Here is a 19,809-nt window from a genome sequence, read left to right as displayed (position 1 = left end):
AGCTTCAGCTTCTCTTAAGAGATTGTGGGAGAAGGATCTTGGCTTGGTATTGGAGGAGGGAGTATGGGCTAGGATTCTAAAAAATGTCAAATTTGCATCTAGAGATGCAAGGGTTTGCCTTATGCAATTCAAGATTTTACATAGATTCTATTGGACCCCCTCTAGATTGTATAGGCTTGGTCTTAAAGACACACCCACCTGCTGGCGATGCCAATCAGAAGATGGAGACACAACCCATGTTTTTTGGGGGTGTCGTAAGATTCAAGAATTTTGGCTGAAGGTGCAAAGTTTTGTGTGTGATGTGTTGGGCACTCAGGTCTCGTTCTGCCCCAGACTCTGTATTTTGGGAGATGGGAAGGTCATGGATTTGGAGGATAAGTACATGAAGGACTGGGTTTTGACCAGTGTGATGATTGGTAGGCAGGTTATTTTGAGGAGTTGGAAGTCGGATGAAGCACCCTCGTTCCTGGAGTGGTGCGCAGAGATGAGGAGGGTGGCTGCCGTCGAGGAGGGGTCGAGCAGAAGAATGGGAGTTAGGGATTTTTATAATAAGAAATGGGACAATTACCTAGCATTTCTGGGGGAATCTCGAGGAGGGGCGGTGGAGGGAGTAATTTTGATTTTTTTTATTTATTATTATTATTATTATTATACTTGATTATTGTATTTTTTTTTTGGTGTGTGTGTGTGTTTCTATATTCTATTGACCACAGGGGGAGGGGATATGGTGGGGGTTTAATGTTTACAGTGATTGATTCATTATATATATGTAGTTGTTTTTTTGTGTGTGTGTTAATTTATGAATCAATAAAAATGTTAATAACAACAAAACAAAAAAAAATAGACACAATGGATTCTGAAAATGTCAGAGTGTTTTTTTCACCAATTGTTTGTCACAGCTCCTATAATGAACAATCCCCCCTTTTCCCTTTTATTGGACTTCTGATGACTACGTGACTACTGTTATCTGATTCACACTTTCTTTGCATCCCATGCTGCTTATTTTAGGGTCTCGTCTCAGTGCATTCCCTTATTCAACCACAGACATTGCCAATCGTTTTTTTTCCCCCCTGTACAGTCACAAGTTATTTACTGTTTAGTGTAGGAAGCTAGCAGTGGCATGCAAGACATTTACCAAACAATGACATTTGAGAATATGTGAGATTAAAGCGGTTTAAAGGTTGTACATGTAGTCTAGAAGGTGTAGAAACATGCAACTGTAACTCATAATGTAAGCCAAAACAAGACATGTCCAAACTTCAATAAGCAGCCAGTATTTAGAGCATAAATCATGTGGGCAGCTACTTTTTCCTTGAAAATGGTCCTCTTTCTGTTCTGTTGTTCCCTTGATTTCCCTTGCATTTTGATTTTGTGTACTTTTCATTATATTCTCTTTGTAAACACTGTAAAAAGTATGGTAATGGTAATCTGCCATTGTTACCTTAAGGAGCTATTTCTACCTGATCTAACCCTTAAAAAAACATTTGTTGGTGTAACCTAATGTATTCAGGAGGACGACAAGTGATGTTCAATAATGTATTTGACTTGAATAAAGCCAATTAATTCTGATGTTACCACATAAAAAAAAAACAAATTTGCCCGTAAATATGATGTTCAAACGCAAGTAATGTTAATTCCCAAGTTGAAGTACCTCAGTAGATTGGTGCAGAGTATATAATATGTATAATTATATTAATATATAATTAAAATAAAGTATTAGACTAAAAGCACACTTGTAAAGTCTATTTTCTTTCTCTTTACATCATTATAACTCTCCTAAAATTGACCTCATACATTCCCTTCTAAAGGGACTTTGTTCCCTTCTCACTCTAAGCACTCGCACTTGTTAAAGAGTGGCGTGCTATCATAGCAACCATGTTACGTTACGTTTCTGTTTGTCCTACGAAGGTCATTCTGTATATTGCAGCCGTCGAAGGAACGCGTCCTACCTAGCACGCAGCCTTCCAAACGAGACACAGCCTATGTTTTGCACTGTAGATTCAAAAGAACCGGCTCACAAGAGTCATTTGTTCGGGAATCAGACTACACTGGTTTCGATGTATGTTTTGCGCTGTAGATAAAATAAAATGTCTCATACGAGTAATTCATTCGGGAATTTGACTATACTGGTTTCAATGTATGTTTTATGCTGTAGATTAAAAAGAACCGACCCAAACCTATCTGACATTCTTTCTTTTGTGTAACACAAAAGAATTCATATGATAGCTTTGTGTGAGAAACAAACTGAGTATGCTGAGTATCTTTCCTTGTGCCGAAGTTCTCAGATCTCATTCACACATTCAGATTAAAAAATGGCGGTGTGTCAAATCTGAACAAGCTGAAGTGCTTAAGAGATCTGAGAGCTGCAATGGATGGGATGATTATCGGAAAATAATAACTTCAATTTGGATCTGTTCCTCACATAAAGTCAAATGTCTTCAGAAGACATTAAATATAGCACACGAGTCATTTGGACTACTGTTATACTTTTATGATGCTTTGCTGTCATTTTTGGAGCTTGCCAGCTTCAGTGACACTGTGAACATTCTTCAAAATATCCTTTTGTGTTCCACAGAACAAAAAAGACACAGGTTTGCAACAACATAATTGTGACAGAATTTTCATTTTTTTGGTGATCTATCCCTTTAAACAGGCAGAAACACTGAAGCTGCAGCCATTCTCCGTGACCTTCATTATACAGTAGAATCAGTATACAGTGGCCAGTGATGATGATTATGATGATGGCAGGACAGTTGCAGTCAGAGCTGCTGGACTATCGATTCTCTGACAACAGAAACGATGACCTTTCTCCCAGAACCTGTGTATCAGCACCAGAGCATCACTGATCAAACAAGGCCTTTGATTATCATCAGGGGGATAAAAATACAAACGCAGTGTGTGTGTGTGTGTGTGTGTGTGAGAGTGTGCGTGTGTGTGAGTGAGTGTGTGTGTTTGTGTGTGTGAGTGAGTGTGTGTGTGTGTTTGTGTGAGTGAGTGTGTGTGTGTGTATGTGTGTGCATGTGTGTGTGTGTGTTTGTGTGTGCGAATGTGTGTTTGTGTGTGCGAATGTGTGTGTGTTCATATCTACAACAGTAAGGCAAATAAACACAACTAAAGAAGCTTCACTCTCAAACAGTCATTTCAGGAAATATCCTAGGTAAACAGCGCACAGATTTCCACAAACTGAGAATCACTCTCAAAATGTCCAAATGAATGTGAGATTCAGTCAAACACATGTGGGATTCTCAGGAAACTGTGCCATTTGTGCGCTGCGTGTGTCCTGTCTAGAAAATATTTTGTCAAATCAAAAGAAAAAAAAATCATAAAGAAAACAAAGCCTGTGAGGACCATTAAGATTCTTTGTAATTGTGGCATTTTTATAACAATTAGGCACGTAATAAGAGCAGATATGTTTTTTTCTAAGGAAACGCAGAATTTGTCTTTGTCTCTGTCCTTTCTGTTCAGCCCTGTTATACTGGGACATCATACATAAGACTAATAATAATGGTTTGATCTTTTCAACATCTTATTTGAGAAAACAACATCATGAACATCTTTTTGACCGCATGATACAATCTAGGGGTTGCACGACTTCTGATTTTAATAGTCGACTAGTCAAGCCCATTAGCTGAGTCGAATTCGACTAGTAGTGATGTCATTCCACCCCCAAACCACCACACAACCGACACCCCGCCCCCCAAGTCGACTAAGGCCGACATGTCAACCACATTAGTTGTGGTCAACTAGTCTATGCAGCCCCATGGTTCAAACAGAGGTCAGTTTCTCTCATCAGTATTTCATGATGTTTCCACTTATATTGACCTCGTCAAGCTCAATAGTGCAGCTGTTTACTATCTAAGAATATGAACTTTTAATAATTCTGTGTTAGGAAATTTTCAAGTATAGGCTGATATTAGCAATATTTGCTTTGACCTTCAACCTGTCATGTGTATTTTGTTGATTCATGTCTTTTATTTGGAAAAGTTTAGTTCCTGTTCCCTTTTCATGTGATTTCATGTTTTCCCTCCATGTTCATGTGTCATGTTTTCATTGGTTTATTGTTTAATTATCTTGTTATCAGTTCTGTCTGTTCATTTGTTGATGTTTCCCATGTCTAGTATTTAAGCCCTCACGTTTGCCATTGTCCATTGTCAAGTACTGAATGTGATTGTAGATGTTTAAGTCAAGCCACGGTTATGTCAAGCCATAGTCAAGTTCATGTTCATGTTTATGTTTTATGTTTCACGTTTGTAGTTAGGGTTATTGGTTATCACGTTTGTAAATAAACTGCACTTGGGTTCTTCATCTTCACGTCATCGTCATTGCCAGCAGCCAGCATCATTACAGAATACTTGCCCCAACTATGAACCCAGCAGTTCGGCTCATACACCTACGTCAGGGGAATTGTCCCCTGGAGGTGTACATAGAGGACTTTTGCGCTCTGGCCAGCCAGGTGAATTTTAATGTGGTCGCCCTCAAGGACATTTTTAGGGTGGGGTTAAGTGAGCCGATTTCCTCCTCCTCCTCTTACCAGGCGGTAAGAGTACCCTTACCCTCGCTCAGTATATCGACCTCACCCTGCAGATCATTGGTTCCACGTTCACTGTGGGGGAGGCAGAAGCCGAGCCAGATTTCCACGACGTGGCCGCCGCCGAGCCAGAGTTCCACGACGTGGCCGCCGTCGAGCCAGAGTTCCCATTCACCCCATTCACATTCTATGTGGAGAGAGACAATCCGCTCATATTAATATTTGACATTTTGACATATTAGAAACAATAGACTGTATGTCAAAACAAGATTATACAGACCACATTCCCCATTAGTGCAACGATTAAACCCCGAACTTCCCCACAAACAAAACAAATAGAAAAAAGAAAAACGTGCGCATTAACCCCGCGCACAACAACGCCAACCGGCGTCAATCCCTCTAAACTCTAAAGGTCCATGTACGTCTACAAGAGCCCCCGCAACAACTTTGCCATCGGATTGCTCAAGTCCGGTGCTCCTGCACAAATTTTATAGGGCAAAATTACATAATAGAAAATACTTTGTAAAACAAACCCCAGCCAATAGGCAGAATAAACACACAGAACGTGTAGATTCATTCACAGAACTGTCTCGAAGGTGTGTTCCTCCACAAAACAAACTCCAACTGATATAAAGCCATTCAGTTTCCTCAGACAGACAAACAAGTGTTCAGTGAGCCGGCTGTTTATTAGTGCAGCAGATGATGTAATCGTTCCAATGTCCCTTAAAAATACTCCACAAAAACAAACTCCAGCCAGCAGGAGGCATAAGCACAAAGAAAGAACAGATTCATCCACAAATGTCCCAAAGGAGTGTTATTCCACAAAACAAACTCCAGCCGCTAGGTGGAACCAGCACAAAAAGAAACAAAACAGGTGTCCCGGTTCCTCGGATGGTCAAGAGTCAAATTCACACGGAGGCCACGTAAAAAAAATACACCATGACTTACTCAGTCCGTCAACTTTATAAAAGATGTCCTTTATGTGAGCATGTAGATATTTTGCGGTCATCCATAGTGTCCATTCTCAATCTGGCCGGGAACTTCAGTGTAAAAGCGATCTTCCGTCAATGCAAAAGTCTCCTGAAGGAGTGTCACTTCACAAAACAAACTCCAGCCAACACAAAAAGAAACAAAAATGGCGCCTAGCTTCCTCAGACAGTCGAGTCAATGTACAGTGAGTCAGTCTACTCACATGAGAAACATCCAATGGTTTACTCACTTCATTGTTTCTATGATGGACAGTGCTTGTTTGGGGCATAAAAATACTTTGCGGCCATCCTTGGTGTCTATTCTCAGTTTGCCCAGAAACATCAGTGCAAAAGCGATCTTCCGTTCATGTAAAAGTTTCTTACATTCCTTGAATCGATCGCGTTTCTCTCGTCGAATTCGCAAAGTCCGGGAACAAGAAAATATTGTGAAGCTTCCAAGAAAGCTTTCCTTTGCTCCTCACCTGGCGCAACACAAGATCTTTATCGGATGATCTCAGAAATTTGGCCAGAATTGATCGGGGCCTGTCTCCCTCAGCAGATCTGCGAGCCGGGACTCTGTGAGCTCGCTCGATTTCCAGCTTATGGCCTGTTATGTCGAGCAGACTCGCGAAGAGCTCATCTAGGAATTTTACCATATCTCTGCCTTCTTCGTGCTCAGGAATTCCAACAATCCGTATGTTATTCCTTTGGCTCCTATTTCCAAGATCTTCCAGTTTTTTCAAAATGCTTTCCAGGTCTATTTTGGTCGTGAGCGAATTAGCAGATAATTCCCTTTCCCATGACTCCAGATACATCTGCCACTCTAGTAACCAACTCAGAGAATTTTGTTTCCATCACCATAATCCATTGACATATTACAGCGAGATCAGCAACAACCTTCATCAGCATCACAGACATGTTGGACAGTTGATGCTGAATTTCTCTGACCGCGCCATCCAAACCAAGTACCTGGTCTGCAGGCCCGTCAGAGGTTTCAGCTTGAGCATGTAAGTGTCTTTTAATGTCTCCAGAGTCTGAGGATTTTGACTTCTTTGCCATGTTTACCTCAAAGAACAAATATGTAACTGGGTGTATCAAATCTCACCAGATTATAACACGAAAATAATTAAAAAACTAGCAAAGTGCGCAGAGCTCGTCGCTCACATGTCTGCTCCTCGCATGGCGTCACGTGACCTCTCAATCTGCCGAAATATTGACAAGCACCATCCCCCATCAATTCAAACAAGAGAAATTGCTCGAGCAATCTCGGAGACGCATCCCTTGGAAACAAGGCAGTAATTGACCCTTCACTAGGCTCCGTCCCCCTTGGTTACCGTTGCTCGCATCCCATAGGAATGAATGGAAGATTGCTGTGAACGATGCAGTTTTTGGCAAAATATTCTCATAAACGGACTGGATAATATTTCACGTGGAGTGGTATGAAGAGTGACATTGTAATGCATATTTATCTGAAGTTTTTTGTAAAAGAAATTGTTAAATTACACAGTAATTTGATTGAAAACTGGAGTCTGTGAATCAGAAAAAAGGCAAATGATCATCACAAGCGTCATTTGATAGTGGTGACAAACATGATAACATTAGCATAAGTGAATAGAAATGCTTACAACATCTCATAACTCACTCACTGTGACACCTGAATCAATACATAAATGAATTAATGTTCAGTCATTAGCTTTAATTTACCTTGGCGCAAATGTAGGTGTCCTCGCTGATGTTAAACATGTTCATTTGAGAATGAGGAATGACACAGTTTAATCCATAACATGCTCTTCTCTAGATTTATGTAAATACTTTTTTAAAAAGAAAGAAAAAACACTGCATGTATCCTCTTTACATACCTCCTGTAACTATTACATGTGACCCGGCAACAACGTTTCAAAAAAAATGTTTTGGATCATTTCGATAAAATTCTTTATAGAAAGACTCAAACACACATTACTCCCATAGGCTCTCAGTGGAAAACAGCAAACATGTGTCAGAGAAATGGCGGCCCGGCAACGGTTGCTAAAACAGGATTGGTCAGAAACAATTTTAAGTCAGGTTTTAGCGAAGGGTCAGTTGCGTTCAAATAAACAATGGTGAGCGCTAGGGGTGTTCGATTTCAAGGTTTTTGGAGTCGACTCCAATTCCCGACTCCAGCCGTTGGAGTTGATGGAACTGACTCCTTGGCTCCATTTATTTTTAATCAGGATAGTGTCAAAATTCAGGGTCCAAATGTTTAATTTGTCTAGCTTCAATTCTGAATTAATGACACTAATGTGCTTACATGCTACACGCGGCCATAATATGTGCCGGTTATTGTGATTTATTATGACACTGATACCATTGCAAAGATGAGTGTATAAAAGTGTTAATGTGCAGAATAAAGACAACAGAATGATGATAGAGGCATATCTTACTTTAGACAGATGTGTAAATGGCTTTTGCTGCAGATGGCACATGAGTTAATGGGCACTTGACAAATGACTTGCTCTTATCATCAGATCGCGACTGCATTTTTCTTCTAGTGCTTTTACATCTTAGTGCTGCCTTCGACATGATAGATCATGACATTCTCTTGAATAGGCTGGAGAATTATGTTGGCATTTGTGGACTTGCATTAGCATGGTTTAGGTCCTATTTATCAGGCCGCTACCACTTTGTATGTGTAAACGAGGAACTGTCAAATAAAACAAAAGTTAAATATGGAGTGCCACAGGGATCCATGTTAGGGCCTCTGCTTTTCTCCTTATATACGCTTCCCCTGGGAGATATTATCAGGAATCGTGGAATAAGTTTCCACTGCTATGCCGACAATACCCAACTTTATATTTCTTCAAAACCCAACGAAAATTCACAATTCTTCAAATTAGCAGAGAGTATCAATGAAATTAATGATTTGATGGCCAGAAATTTCCTTCTACTCAATTCCGACAAAACAGAGGTACTAATTATTGGACCAAAAACCTCTCAAAATAAGCCGCTAAAATATAATTAGACTCTCGATGGATGTACTGTTACATCATCTTCAACAGCGAAGAACTTAGGTGTTATATTTGATGTCCAGAAGTACAGCTTGACTGATAAAAATCTTCATTTGTCTTTGTTTTGTCTCATATTTCATCTCTTCACTTACACTTTTGTCCACTTGGTTAACTTTTGAAAAACACTTTATTAAGGGTGAAATTGTTTGGTGTGGTGGAAATGATGCAGCAACTGTGAGACAGTTGTAATTTTGAAAACACTGATAGAAATCATTTCAACATGATAAATATTGAAATAGTGTCTCTTTGTTTAGATGAGCATGGTTTTAAACATGTAATAACTTATATTTTTATAATGGATTTCCATAGTTTAATATTGAAGTCTGGGTCTAGGACAAGAATAAAACAGTTAAAAGACATTTGAAAAGTACCAAAAATAATTGATGAAAGCCTGGTAAATAGTTTCCAACTCAGTTTTAACGAGACCTTCATGTAACAAAAAGAAAAAAGTTGAAATCTGTTTGTTTTATTAGAAATTGACCCCTGGGACATGAAAGTGCCTGTAGTTGAAAACAAATGGAATGCAATGAAATTGCATGCATTAGCTGTTTGCTCATAAACTACGCCATTCACAAGGCAAGATGTTCAGATTCTATCTTAGATGACTCAACGTGTTTTCTGTAACACTAAACCACTGAAAACAGCAGCATCTTTAACACTGAAGAAAAGACCCGCCGTTGAGTAACATGCAGCTTTTGCCCCAAACCACCATCACAAACTCATTACAGGAAACACACCTTTGTATCAACCTCTCGGAAATACAAAATAATCCAGAAACATAAAGAGAAAACATTGTTAAGTTGCAGTTAGAAATGACATAATAATGAGATATGAACAGAACAAAGAAAATACGATCTGGAATGGGTCATTTTTTTGCTTCCAATGTGTATAAATGTCTGTACAGTGCAGATGTTATAAGCTCAAAACAGCTGTTGAGAAGAACGGAGAAATGTCAGTGGAGATCATTATGTGTCATTTTACTGAATTCTGTCAACGTGCTTGAATATAATCGTAAATAAAGTCAGACGTAAATTTGCTGAACTGATTTAAAGGAACATCAGGAACTAAGTGGAAAACTTTGAAATATTTTGAAGTGGACACATGTCATCTGTTAAAAAATGAAAGTAAATAATTCTACAATATCTGCAGAAAATGTGGGCTTGTCTAAATTTAGTTTGAAAGCTGTTGAGATGTAGCCTATGCTGGAGATATAAGTAGAGGAAATTATATCATTTACTCAGTATTTTTGGTGAACTACTGCTGTCAGGAAATCACATGCACATGTTCAATATCAGTCATTTCATAAAGGGAAACATGAATGCATGATGTCTCTAAAAATTCAAAGACACTATTTCTGTGCTCTTATATTTCAGGAATCATAGTGACAGTGTGCATATATCTTAAGACACTGAAGGGTTTTCATACAGGAAATAGGGCAAGGTGTAGTCTCTTCAACAGGAAGTAGGACAAGTAAAAGCTCTGCAATGTGTAGGCTCTGTAGTATCTGTCTATTATGAGATTCAAAACTAATCTTTTGCAGTTTGAGCTGAAGAAACTGCATAGATGATCCTGCATGTAAATACTGAACACATTCTCATTCACATCTATACAGCGAGACATTTGACTATTTTTTGTTTCACATTTTATTTTCTTAAAGTGTATCACACACAGTTTCAGTAAAAATATGAAGTCATAAACATGCAATAGTTTAAAGTGCATCATCAGCTGTATTTCCTCTGAACTTCAAAACTATCCTCCATAAACACTCTTTCAACTCTGTGAGAGATGCCGGTGTTAGAGACCATTAACCCCAATGGACACTATAGTGACACCCCAGAATGTATCAATCAAGCAATCAACATTTAAACAACTAATTGGTTGCTATTCTCATGGCATGACTTTCATGCAATTTAAATGTTGCCAAAACTGAATCTTGCTTGTTTGGTATCAAAGAATAGAAGGTTCCCGCCATATTCTCAAAATATCAGGCACATTTTATATAAAATATTCTGACACATAAATCAACACATAAAATGTTTGATTTCTCAGATCATGTATCACTGGGGAAAAAAAGATGCAACTCATCAAATAAACAACTGAAGTCACACTTTATATGACAGTACTCATGTTACAGTGTAATCATTACACAAGCAAAAAGGCTACTGCTATACTAATGAACTACATGAACATAAAGGAATATTCCAGGTTCAATACAAGTTAAGATCAATCGACAACATTTGTGTCAAATACTGATTACCACAAAAATTTATTTTGACTCGTCCCTCCTTTTCTTTAAAAAAGCACAAATGTGTGTTCCAGTGAGACACTTCCAATGGAAGTCAATGGGGTCAATAATCTGTAAATATTAAAATACTCACTGTTTCAAAAGTATAGACACAAGACATAAACAATATGTGTGTTAACATGATTTTACTGTCACAAAATCACTTACTAACCACATCTGTGGAAAGTTAGAGACAATTTTACAACTTCATTGCCATGACGACGTAACATCCCAACAAAAATGATTTAAACAACTTTACAGCTCAAATAATACACGAGTTTTAACAGAAGAATTAATGTAAGTGCTTTTATAAAATTATAAACTTCACATTTCTGACACATTTAAACCCCCAAGAAACTGACCCCATTGACTTCTATTGTAAGTGTCTCACTGGAACACACATTTTTAAAGAAAAGGAGGCATGAGTTGAAATTAATTTTTGTAGTAATCAATATTATGACACAAATGCTGTTGATTGAGATTAACTTGTATTGAACCCGGAATATTCCTTTAATAAATAGTTACTTCATGAACTCTTCTGAAGGAGATATGAACTCTTGCTGTTTGAAGGAGATCATTAAAAATACATTAATATGGTTAAATGCACTTTGACAGTATTTTTTGGTACATATACAATAGTTATTGATTATGCTAACATGTAAAATGTGTTGTTTTTGCATTAGATGTATGTAAAGATGGAACAGTAAGGTCATAATGTACTTACATCCCTATGGCTCCGTATTTGTTGTGAAACTCCATGTGATTGCACGCCTGAATCCAGCCGATCGTCCAGCTCTCTTTAGCGGCCACCGGCGGCACCAGCACCCGAGCCGACGCGCGGAAATGCGGCGTGCGGTAGCGCAGCACCACGCTGGAGGACTCGTCGATGCTGGTGGGGTTCGAGTCAATGGACGAGTTCACCTCCAGAACCACGATGCTGTCCCGGAAACTCTTGGGTTTACACCTGATACTCTGAATACAACCCATCACAATCCACACGAGCGGCCAGCACGACATGAACCCTCAAAATAACACACTAGATAGTGTCCGACAGGAATGAGCTGCGAACAGGCGTCGCGTCTGGACGGAAGAGCGTCGAAACACTTCTGCAAATGGTCTTCTTCGTTCAATAATACAATAAAAGAAAACAAAGCAAATACAAGTAATGTTCGTCAACTTTCCGTCATTTGCAGACTGTTGTGTGTGCATCTTATGAACTGAAGAACGCGTTCATGCGCTCGAATCATCATTGACATCAAGCGGGCCATTTCACAACATCATTGCATTCAATTATTTGCGTCAACCAGCGAAGAATTTATAGCCTATATATTAATATTTAAAATGCATTAGGTGCATATTGCTTTTTGCTGAATACTGTTGTATAGCTGTGCGCGCAAAAATAAATAAAATAAAATAAATAAACAAACATTGTAACTAAAAGCACACTAGAGCGTTTGACTTCTTTTTGGGGCATCGAAAACAACGCCGTCCGTTGAAAAAGTTTAAAATATATTTTACAAAAATGAATATTCACATTTATTTGGTTTTATCTGAGTTTGTCTTTTAGATTTCAATGGAAGAAGCTCGCTTTAATGGGCTGTTTCTTGTGCAGTTGCGAGTAACTGATCCGTGAATTTGATCCGCCGCAACATCCAGGTCAACTTTTGTCCTCGAGTCCCGCATCAAACAGGAATGAATCCCTCCTGCTGTCATGAACGTGAATGTTCTGATAAAAACACCAGCATTCTTCATCGGTTCTAATCCATCCTCATCCTCCTCATCCTGACCGCGGAGCTGCACTCAGCCTCCGTCCCGCAGCACTGTGAACGGCGCACCATCAGCTGCAGCTGCTCTCCCTCAACTGCGCAGCTGCGCGTCACTTCCGCTGCACAACACACGCATGACGGGAACTGTAGTTCTGCACTCAAAATCACAATCTTTCACATTACAATTAATAGCAAAATTCTTTAATAAAATACAATTATAAACCTTAATAGTTAAAGTTTTATTAAGTTAATTATGTTAAATATTACACAATTTCATTTCACTGAATTTTGTAAATCCATAAATCTTAAAAATAGGCCAAAAAAAAAAAAAAATTGAGTGTGGAGAACCTGGAACTATCAGGGGATTTTAAAATAATGTCACCTTGGAAATTGATAAAATCTTAAAAGATGTCTATAGTCAGTAATATACATTTGAATACTATACATAGTCATGCTTTACTCTAAAATTACATTGGCTAAATATTACTCTTGTGTAGAGTAAACAATATTTTATATTAATTATTCATATATGCTTTATTATGCTTATTCTCTAGTGCTAGGGGTCTGTGAAAAAAAAAAATCCTATAAAAAGTGTAAAAAAAAAAAAAAAAGGAAAGAAAGAAAGAAAGACTAAAGTTAACATTTTCCAAATCTGACATTACGGTTTCATGATGACATTAATCATGATTTCATTCTATTGACAGATATAGTGTTTAACAGTAAGCAATAAGAGAATAACCAAATAAAAACAAATGTAAACAATGCCTGATGAAGGTCACATGACCGAAACATTGCATTAATACATTTATACACAGATTGCAAGCAACAGCAGTGTGCAGGATTCATTCCTTTGGTTATTCTCTTATTACATTTTTCCTACGCACCTGCTCACAGGATTTGTCAGGTGTTGCGGTGGTGCTTCGTTTTTTTAACAGTAAGCAATAAAAACAAATCTTCATAGTTTCATAGATACTTTTTTATTTCTAAGTGTTCATCTCTCCTTCGCAGCATATTTTCAAGAATACTTTGCATTTCTAGGGATTTTCTCTTTGTCATTGTCACCTTTATCTTGTTATCTTGTACCATGTAAAAGCCAATTATTTAATTTTACAAACAAAATGTTGTCATATTTTGTTTACTATTTTTCTCACACAATATAAGGGCATCTTGTTTATACGTTAAATTATAGTGCATTCATAAAGTATTCAGGCCCCTTCATTTTTTTCACATTTTGTTATGTTGCAGCCTTATGCTAAAATGTTTTAAATTATTTTTTCCCTCACATCAATCTACACTCCATACCCAATAATGACAAAGCACAAACCAGATTTTTGATAATTTTGCAAATTTATTAAAAACAAAAAACTGAAATATCAAATTGACATAAGTATTCAGACCCTTTGCTATGACACTTGAAATTTAGCTCAGGCACATCCCATTTCTCTGGATCATCTTTGAGATGTTTCTACACTTTTTTTGGAGTCCACCGGTGGCAAATTCTTTTTGTTATTAACAATTTTTATTGATTCCACACTCAAATCAACACAAACAGCACATGAAAACACGGAATCAACTTTCAACAAAATATTCCCCTCTTCCTCCTTCCCCTCCCCTCCACCCAACACACATCCCAGTGGTCAGACACCGAATAATAACATACACACATACAAGCAGACAGTCCAGAGAAAATACTCAGACATAAAAAAAAAAAACACAAAAAATTGCTCAACAAAAAAGAAAAAGAAAAAGGGTTCCACACATCAATTAATTACATACACACCATTTATACTGTCTCCACTGTTCCTCCATGGCAATCCTCCAAGAAGGCCAAATAAGTGCCCCACTTCTTCTCAAAGGCACCCAAGCTGCCCAGCCGCCTATGCGACATCTTTTCAAAGGCCGCCACTCTGCCTAATTCGGTGCACCACTCATGAAATGAGGGCACACCAGCCGACTTCCATCCCCTAAGGTTCACTTTCCTGCCGATCATCACACTGGTAAGGACCCAGTTTTGAATGTGTGTATTCCCTTAAGTTAACCCCCGCCCCATCACCCAAAATACAAAGTCTGGGGCAGAATGAAATCTGAGTGCTCAGGATCTTACAGACATAACTCTGAACCCTTGACCAAAACTCTTGAATCTTAACACAATACCAAAAAACGTGGGCTATGTCCCCATGCTCTGATTGGCATCGCCAACAGATGGGTGTATCTTTAAGACCAAGCCTATGCAATCTAGAGGGAGTCCAATAAAAACGATGCAGAATTCTAAATTGAATGAGGCGCATCCTTGCATCACTAGACATAGACTTGACATTTTTAAAAATCCTACCCCATTCTTCATCCTCCAGTACTAAATTCAAGTCTTTCTCCCATAACTTCTTGGGAGATGTTAAAACCCCGTCCCCTAGACTCTGAATTAGCCAGGAATAGTACGCTGAAGCCTCGTGACCCTTTCCAAAAGCCACTAGCACCATCTCAAGAGTGTCTGCAGCTTTAGGGGGCAGCATACTACACCCAAAAGTGGTACAAAGTAGATGGTGCAGCTGTAAGTACCTGAAGAATTGAGATCTGGGAATCCCAAACTGCTGTGTAATATTTTCAAAGGATCTCAATGCTCCATTTTCATACAGGTCACCCAGTGTAGCAACTCCCTTCTCAATCCATTCTGTCCAGCAAAAAGGGGACTTGTTAATACACAGTTTATAGTTCAACCAAATACCTGCGGCAATGTTCAGGTAAATGTCCGAATTGTGCACGTGGGAAACTTTTGTCCACACTAACTGCATGTGTGAGATAACGGGATGTGTCTTTACTTCTCCGGGCAGCTTGGTAGAAAGACATTGCAATGGCAAAATAGGGGCAAGGACCTCCTGTTCAATAAAAAGTCAGGAAGGAACTCTCTCAGGCAGAAGCAACCAATGCACCAAATGTCTGAGACAAAAAGCATAATAGTAAAACAATATTTTGGGGAGACCTATCCCACCTTTGTCAATTGGCCTGTGTAACTTGTTAGAATGCATTCGAGGACGTTTACCATTCCAGATAAAAGATTTAGCTATACTATCAAATTGTTTAAAATAAAAGAGGGGAACTTCAATGGGGAGAGACTGTAATAGGTAGTTAAAGTTTGGAATACAATTAATTTTTATAACATTAACCTTCCCAATCATAGATAATTGTAGTGAAGCCCACCTTTCCATATCACTCGAAAACCTTTTTATTAAAGGGTCAAAATTAACTCTGACTAAATCACATAAATTTGCTGGGAATAAAATACCCAAATACTTAATGCCCTGTTTGGGCCACTGAAAGGCGCCCGGCTGAAAAGCCATTACCAGGCAGAACGCTGTCAGAGCCAAAGCTTTGGATTTAGACCAATTAACTCTGTATCCCAAAAATTTAGAGAAGGAACTGATCATTCTGTGGAGGCAAGGCAGTGGAATAAATCCCTCCTGCTGTCATGAACGTGAATGTTCTGATAAAAACACTAGCATTCTTCATCGGTTCTAATCCATCCTCATCTAGTGGGGTCGGAGACGAATAATAAAATATCATCTGCGTAAAGCAAAAGCTTATGCGCCACACCTCCGCCACCACCTCTGGAAAATCATCCTCCTTTCTTATGGTGGCTGCTAATGGTTCCAGAGCAAGACAGAACAATAATGGGGAAAGAGGGCAGCCCTGCCGGGTGCCCCTATCCAGAGTAAAATAATCTGAAATTAACCATTCATTTGTACCACCGCTACAGCATGTCTATAAAGTAACTTAATCCATCCAATAAAAGAATTTCCGAACCCGTATATTTCCAAAATCTTAAAAAGATAATCCCATTCTACCATATCAAACGCCTTTTCGGCATCAAGTGAGATGGCAGCGACCGGAGACTGATCATTCGCTACTGACCACATGATATTGATAAAACGCCTAATGTTATCAGAAGAGCTGCGGCCCCGAAGAAACCCCACCTGATCTATATGTATAAGAGTTGTCATAACTTTACTTAATCGGTTAGCCAAAATTTTTGACAAAATTTTTACATCTAGCTGGATCAGGGAAATTGGACAGTAACTCTTACACTCGCTTGGATCTTTGTCCTTTTTAAGAATAACCAAAACTTCACTTTCCGCGACAAAATAGTATTATATCTGTATTTCAATCTAGTCAATTCTCTGAGGCCATCAGATGACATTCTGCACTTCAGCTCTGCTTCGGCACTTTTAATATTCCCTTCCAACTCCACAAGTTCTCGAGCTTTGGATTTTTTGGTGAATGAGGCATACTGTATGATCCGACTCCTAAGAACTGCCTTAAGTGCCTCCCAAGTCATGTCCACAGAGGATACTGAAGACCAGTTGGTCTCCATATAAACATTGATTTCAGTCTTTAACATTTGTTGGAAATCAGGATTTTGCAAAAGGGATACATTAAAGCACCAACTATATGATTTCTTTTTCTCTGTGTGTGGCAACACCTCTAAACACACCAGGGCGTGATCTGAGACTAAGATGTTTCCAATTGAGCAATCAACAACAGATGAAATGAGGGATTTATATATAAAAAATATATATATTCTAGAATAAATCTTATGAACTGATGAAAAAAATGTATGGTCCCTACCAGATGGGTTCAAAAGTCACCAAATATCTACAAGATTTGTACACATCCTGTGAAGTGTCAATGTTGCTCTAGGGGGCTTACACACTTTTGCTTCACTATGATCAAAGACTGAATCCATCAATAGATTAAAGTCTCCTCCCAATATTATATCATGAGGGGTGCCAGCGGCTTGCAACATTCCTTCAAGATCTATAAAAAATCTTCTATGTTAGGTGCATAAATATTAGCCAAAATCAATCTTTGCCCCTGAATGTCTGCTAAAACAATAATGACTCTTCCTATTTTATCTTTCATCTGTTTGAGAAATTTGAATTGTATATGTTTATTTATCAGTGTAATGACTCCCCTGCTCTTACTTGAGCCAGCACTAAAGAAAACATGTCCACCCCATATCTTCCCAAATTTTTCAGCTTCCTGAGGGGAAAGATGCGTTTCTTCAAGAAAGACTATATCATATGTCTTATGCTTAAGAATAGAAATAACCTTCCTTCTTTTTATGGGGTGCCCCAACCCATTCACATTCCATGTGGAGAGAGATAACCTACTCATAATAACATTTTACATATTGATATAATGAAAAAAATAAATTGTGTGTCAAAAGCAAGATTATACAGACCACATTCCCCATTAATGCAACAATCAAACCCCGAACTTCCCCCCGAACAAAAAAAAAACTGAAAATAAAAAGAAAAACGTGCGCATTAACCCCACGCACGACAGTGCCAACCGGCGTCAATCCCTCTAAACTCAAAGAGTCCATGTACGCATGCGAGAACCCCCATGACAACTTTGCTGTTGGATTACTCAAGTCCAGTGTTTCTGCACAAATTTTGTGAGGCAAAATTATATAACAGAAAATACTTTGTAAAACAGACCCAAGCCAACAGGCAAAATAAACACAAAGAACATATAGATTCATTCACAGAACTGTCTTGAAGGTGTGTTCCTCCACAAAATAAACTCCAGCTGATATAAAGCCGTTCAGTTTCCTCAGACAGACAGACAATTGTTCAGTGAGCCGGCTGTTATGAGTGCAGCAGATGACGTAATCATTCCAATGTCTCGCAAAAATACTCCACATAACAAACTCCAGCCAACAGGAGGCCTAAGCACAAAGAATGAACAGATTCATCCACAACTGTCCCAAAGGAGTGTTATGCAACAAAACAAGCTCCAGCCGCTAGGCGGAACCAGCACAAAAAGAAACAAAACAGGCATCCCGGTTCCTCAGATGATCAAGAGTCATATTCACTCTAAGGTCACGCAAAAAAAACAAAAAAAAAACACCATGACTTACTCAGTCCGTCAACTTTATAAAAGACGTCCTTTATGTGAGCATGTAGATATTTTGCGGTCATCCATAGTGTCCATTCTCAATCTGGCAGGGAACTTCAGTGTAAAAGTGATCTTCTGTCAATGCAAAAGTTTCCTGGAGTCATGCCACAAAACAAACTCCAGCCGCTAGGCGGAATCAATGCAAAAAGAAACAAAAATGGCGCCTAGCTTCCTTAGACAGTCGAGACACTGAACAGCGAGTCAGTCCACTTACATAAGAAACACCCAATGGTTTACTCACCCATAGTTTGTATGAAGGCCAGTGACTTTTTGGGGCATAAAAATACTTTGCTGCCGTCCTTGGTGTCTATTCTCAGTTTGGCCGGAAACATCAGTGCAAAAGCAATCTTCCGTTGATGTAAGAGTTTCTTACATTCCTTGAACTGATTGCATTTCTCTCGTCGAATTCACAAAATCCGGGAACAAGAAAATATTGTGATTCTTCCAAGAGAGCTTTCCTTTGCTCCTCGCCTGGCGCAACTCAAGATCTTTATCGGATGATCTCAGAAATTTGGCCAGAATTGATCGGGGCCTGTCTCCTTCAGCAAATCTGCAAGCCGGGACTCTGTGAGCTTTCCAGCTCTCGATTTCCAGCTTATGGCCTGTTATGTCGAGCAGACTCAGGAAGAGCTCGTCAAGGAATTTCTCCATATCTCTGCCCTCTTTGTGCTCAGGAATTCCAACAATCCGTATGTTATTCCTTCGGCTCATATTTTCAAAATTTTCAGGTTTTTCCAAAATGTATTCCAAGTCTGTTTTGGTTGCGGGCGGATTAGTGGATAATTCCCTTTCCGATGACTCCAGAAAATCGATCCATTTCTCAACATCTGACACTCTTGTGACCAACTCAGAAAATTTTGTTTCCATCGCCGTAATAGATTGACGTATAACAGCGAGATTTTCCAAGTCAGCAACAACCTTCATCAGCATCACCGAGATGTTGGACAGTTGATGCTGGATTTCTTCTCCCAACGTGCATTCCAAATCGAGTCCCCGGCACGCGGCCAGTTCGGGGGTGTCAGCTTGAACACGTAAGTGTCTTTTAATGTCTCCAGAGTCTGAGGATTTTGACTTCTTTGCCATGTTTACCACAAAGAGCAAATATGTAACTGGATGTATCGAGTCTCACCGGATTATGACATGAAAATAATGAAAAAACTAGCAAAGTGCGCAGAGCTAGTCGCTCACACGTCTGATTCTCGCATGGCGTCATGTGCCACCGTGGCAAATTCAATTGACTGGACATGATTTGGAAAGGCACACA

At 38.9% G+C, this 19,809-nt stretch overlaps 2 protein-coding genes across 5 annotated transcripts in view; one reads left to right on the top strand and one right to left on the bottom strand.

Moving 5' to 3' along the window:
• The window catches only part of fam78ab (family with sequence similarity 78 member Ab), a 432,829-nt gene extending 420,164 nt beyond the window's left edge, over positions 1-12,665 (bottom strand). For 2 of the 3 annotated variants that reach the window (XR_007896331.1, XM_051690034.1), the window contains exon 1: positions 11,549-12,665. Coding sequence is in view for 1 of the 3 variants with exons in the window: in XM_051690034.1 (XP_051545994.1) it covers positions 11,549-11,841 (293 nt within the window). In the remaining 2 variants the exon portion in view is untranslated. Of the gene's footprint in view, positions 1-4,553; positions 4,716-11,548 lie in introns of all 3 variants that reach the window. The other variant, XM_051690044.1, reaches the window with a different exon arrangement.
• nup214 (nucleoporin 214) overlaps positions 1-19,809 on the top strand; it is a 319,628-nt gene that overhangs the window by 106,314 nt on the left and 193,505 nt on the right. The window lies entirely within an intron of this gene.

This window comes from Myxocyprinus asiaticus, chromosome 4 (genome assembly GCF_019703515.2).
Source record: "Myxocyprinus asiaticus isolate MX2 ecotype Aquarium Trade chromosome 4, UBuf_Myxa_2, whole genome shotgun sequence".
In the NCBI taxonomy this organism is placed as follows: domain Eukaryota; kingdom Metazoa; phylum Chordata; class Actinopteri; order Cypriniformes; family Catostomidae; genus Myxocyprinus; species Myxocyprinus asiaticus.
This window is presented reverse-complemented; position numbering and strand designations above follow the sequence as displayed.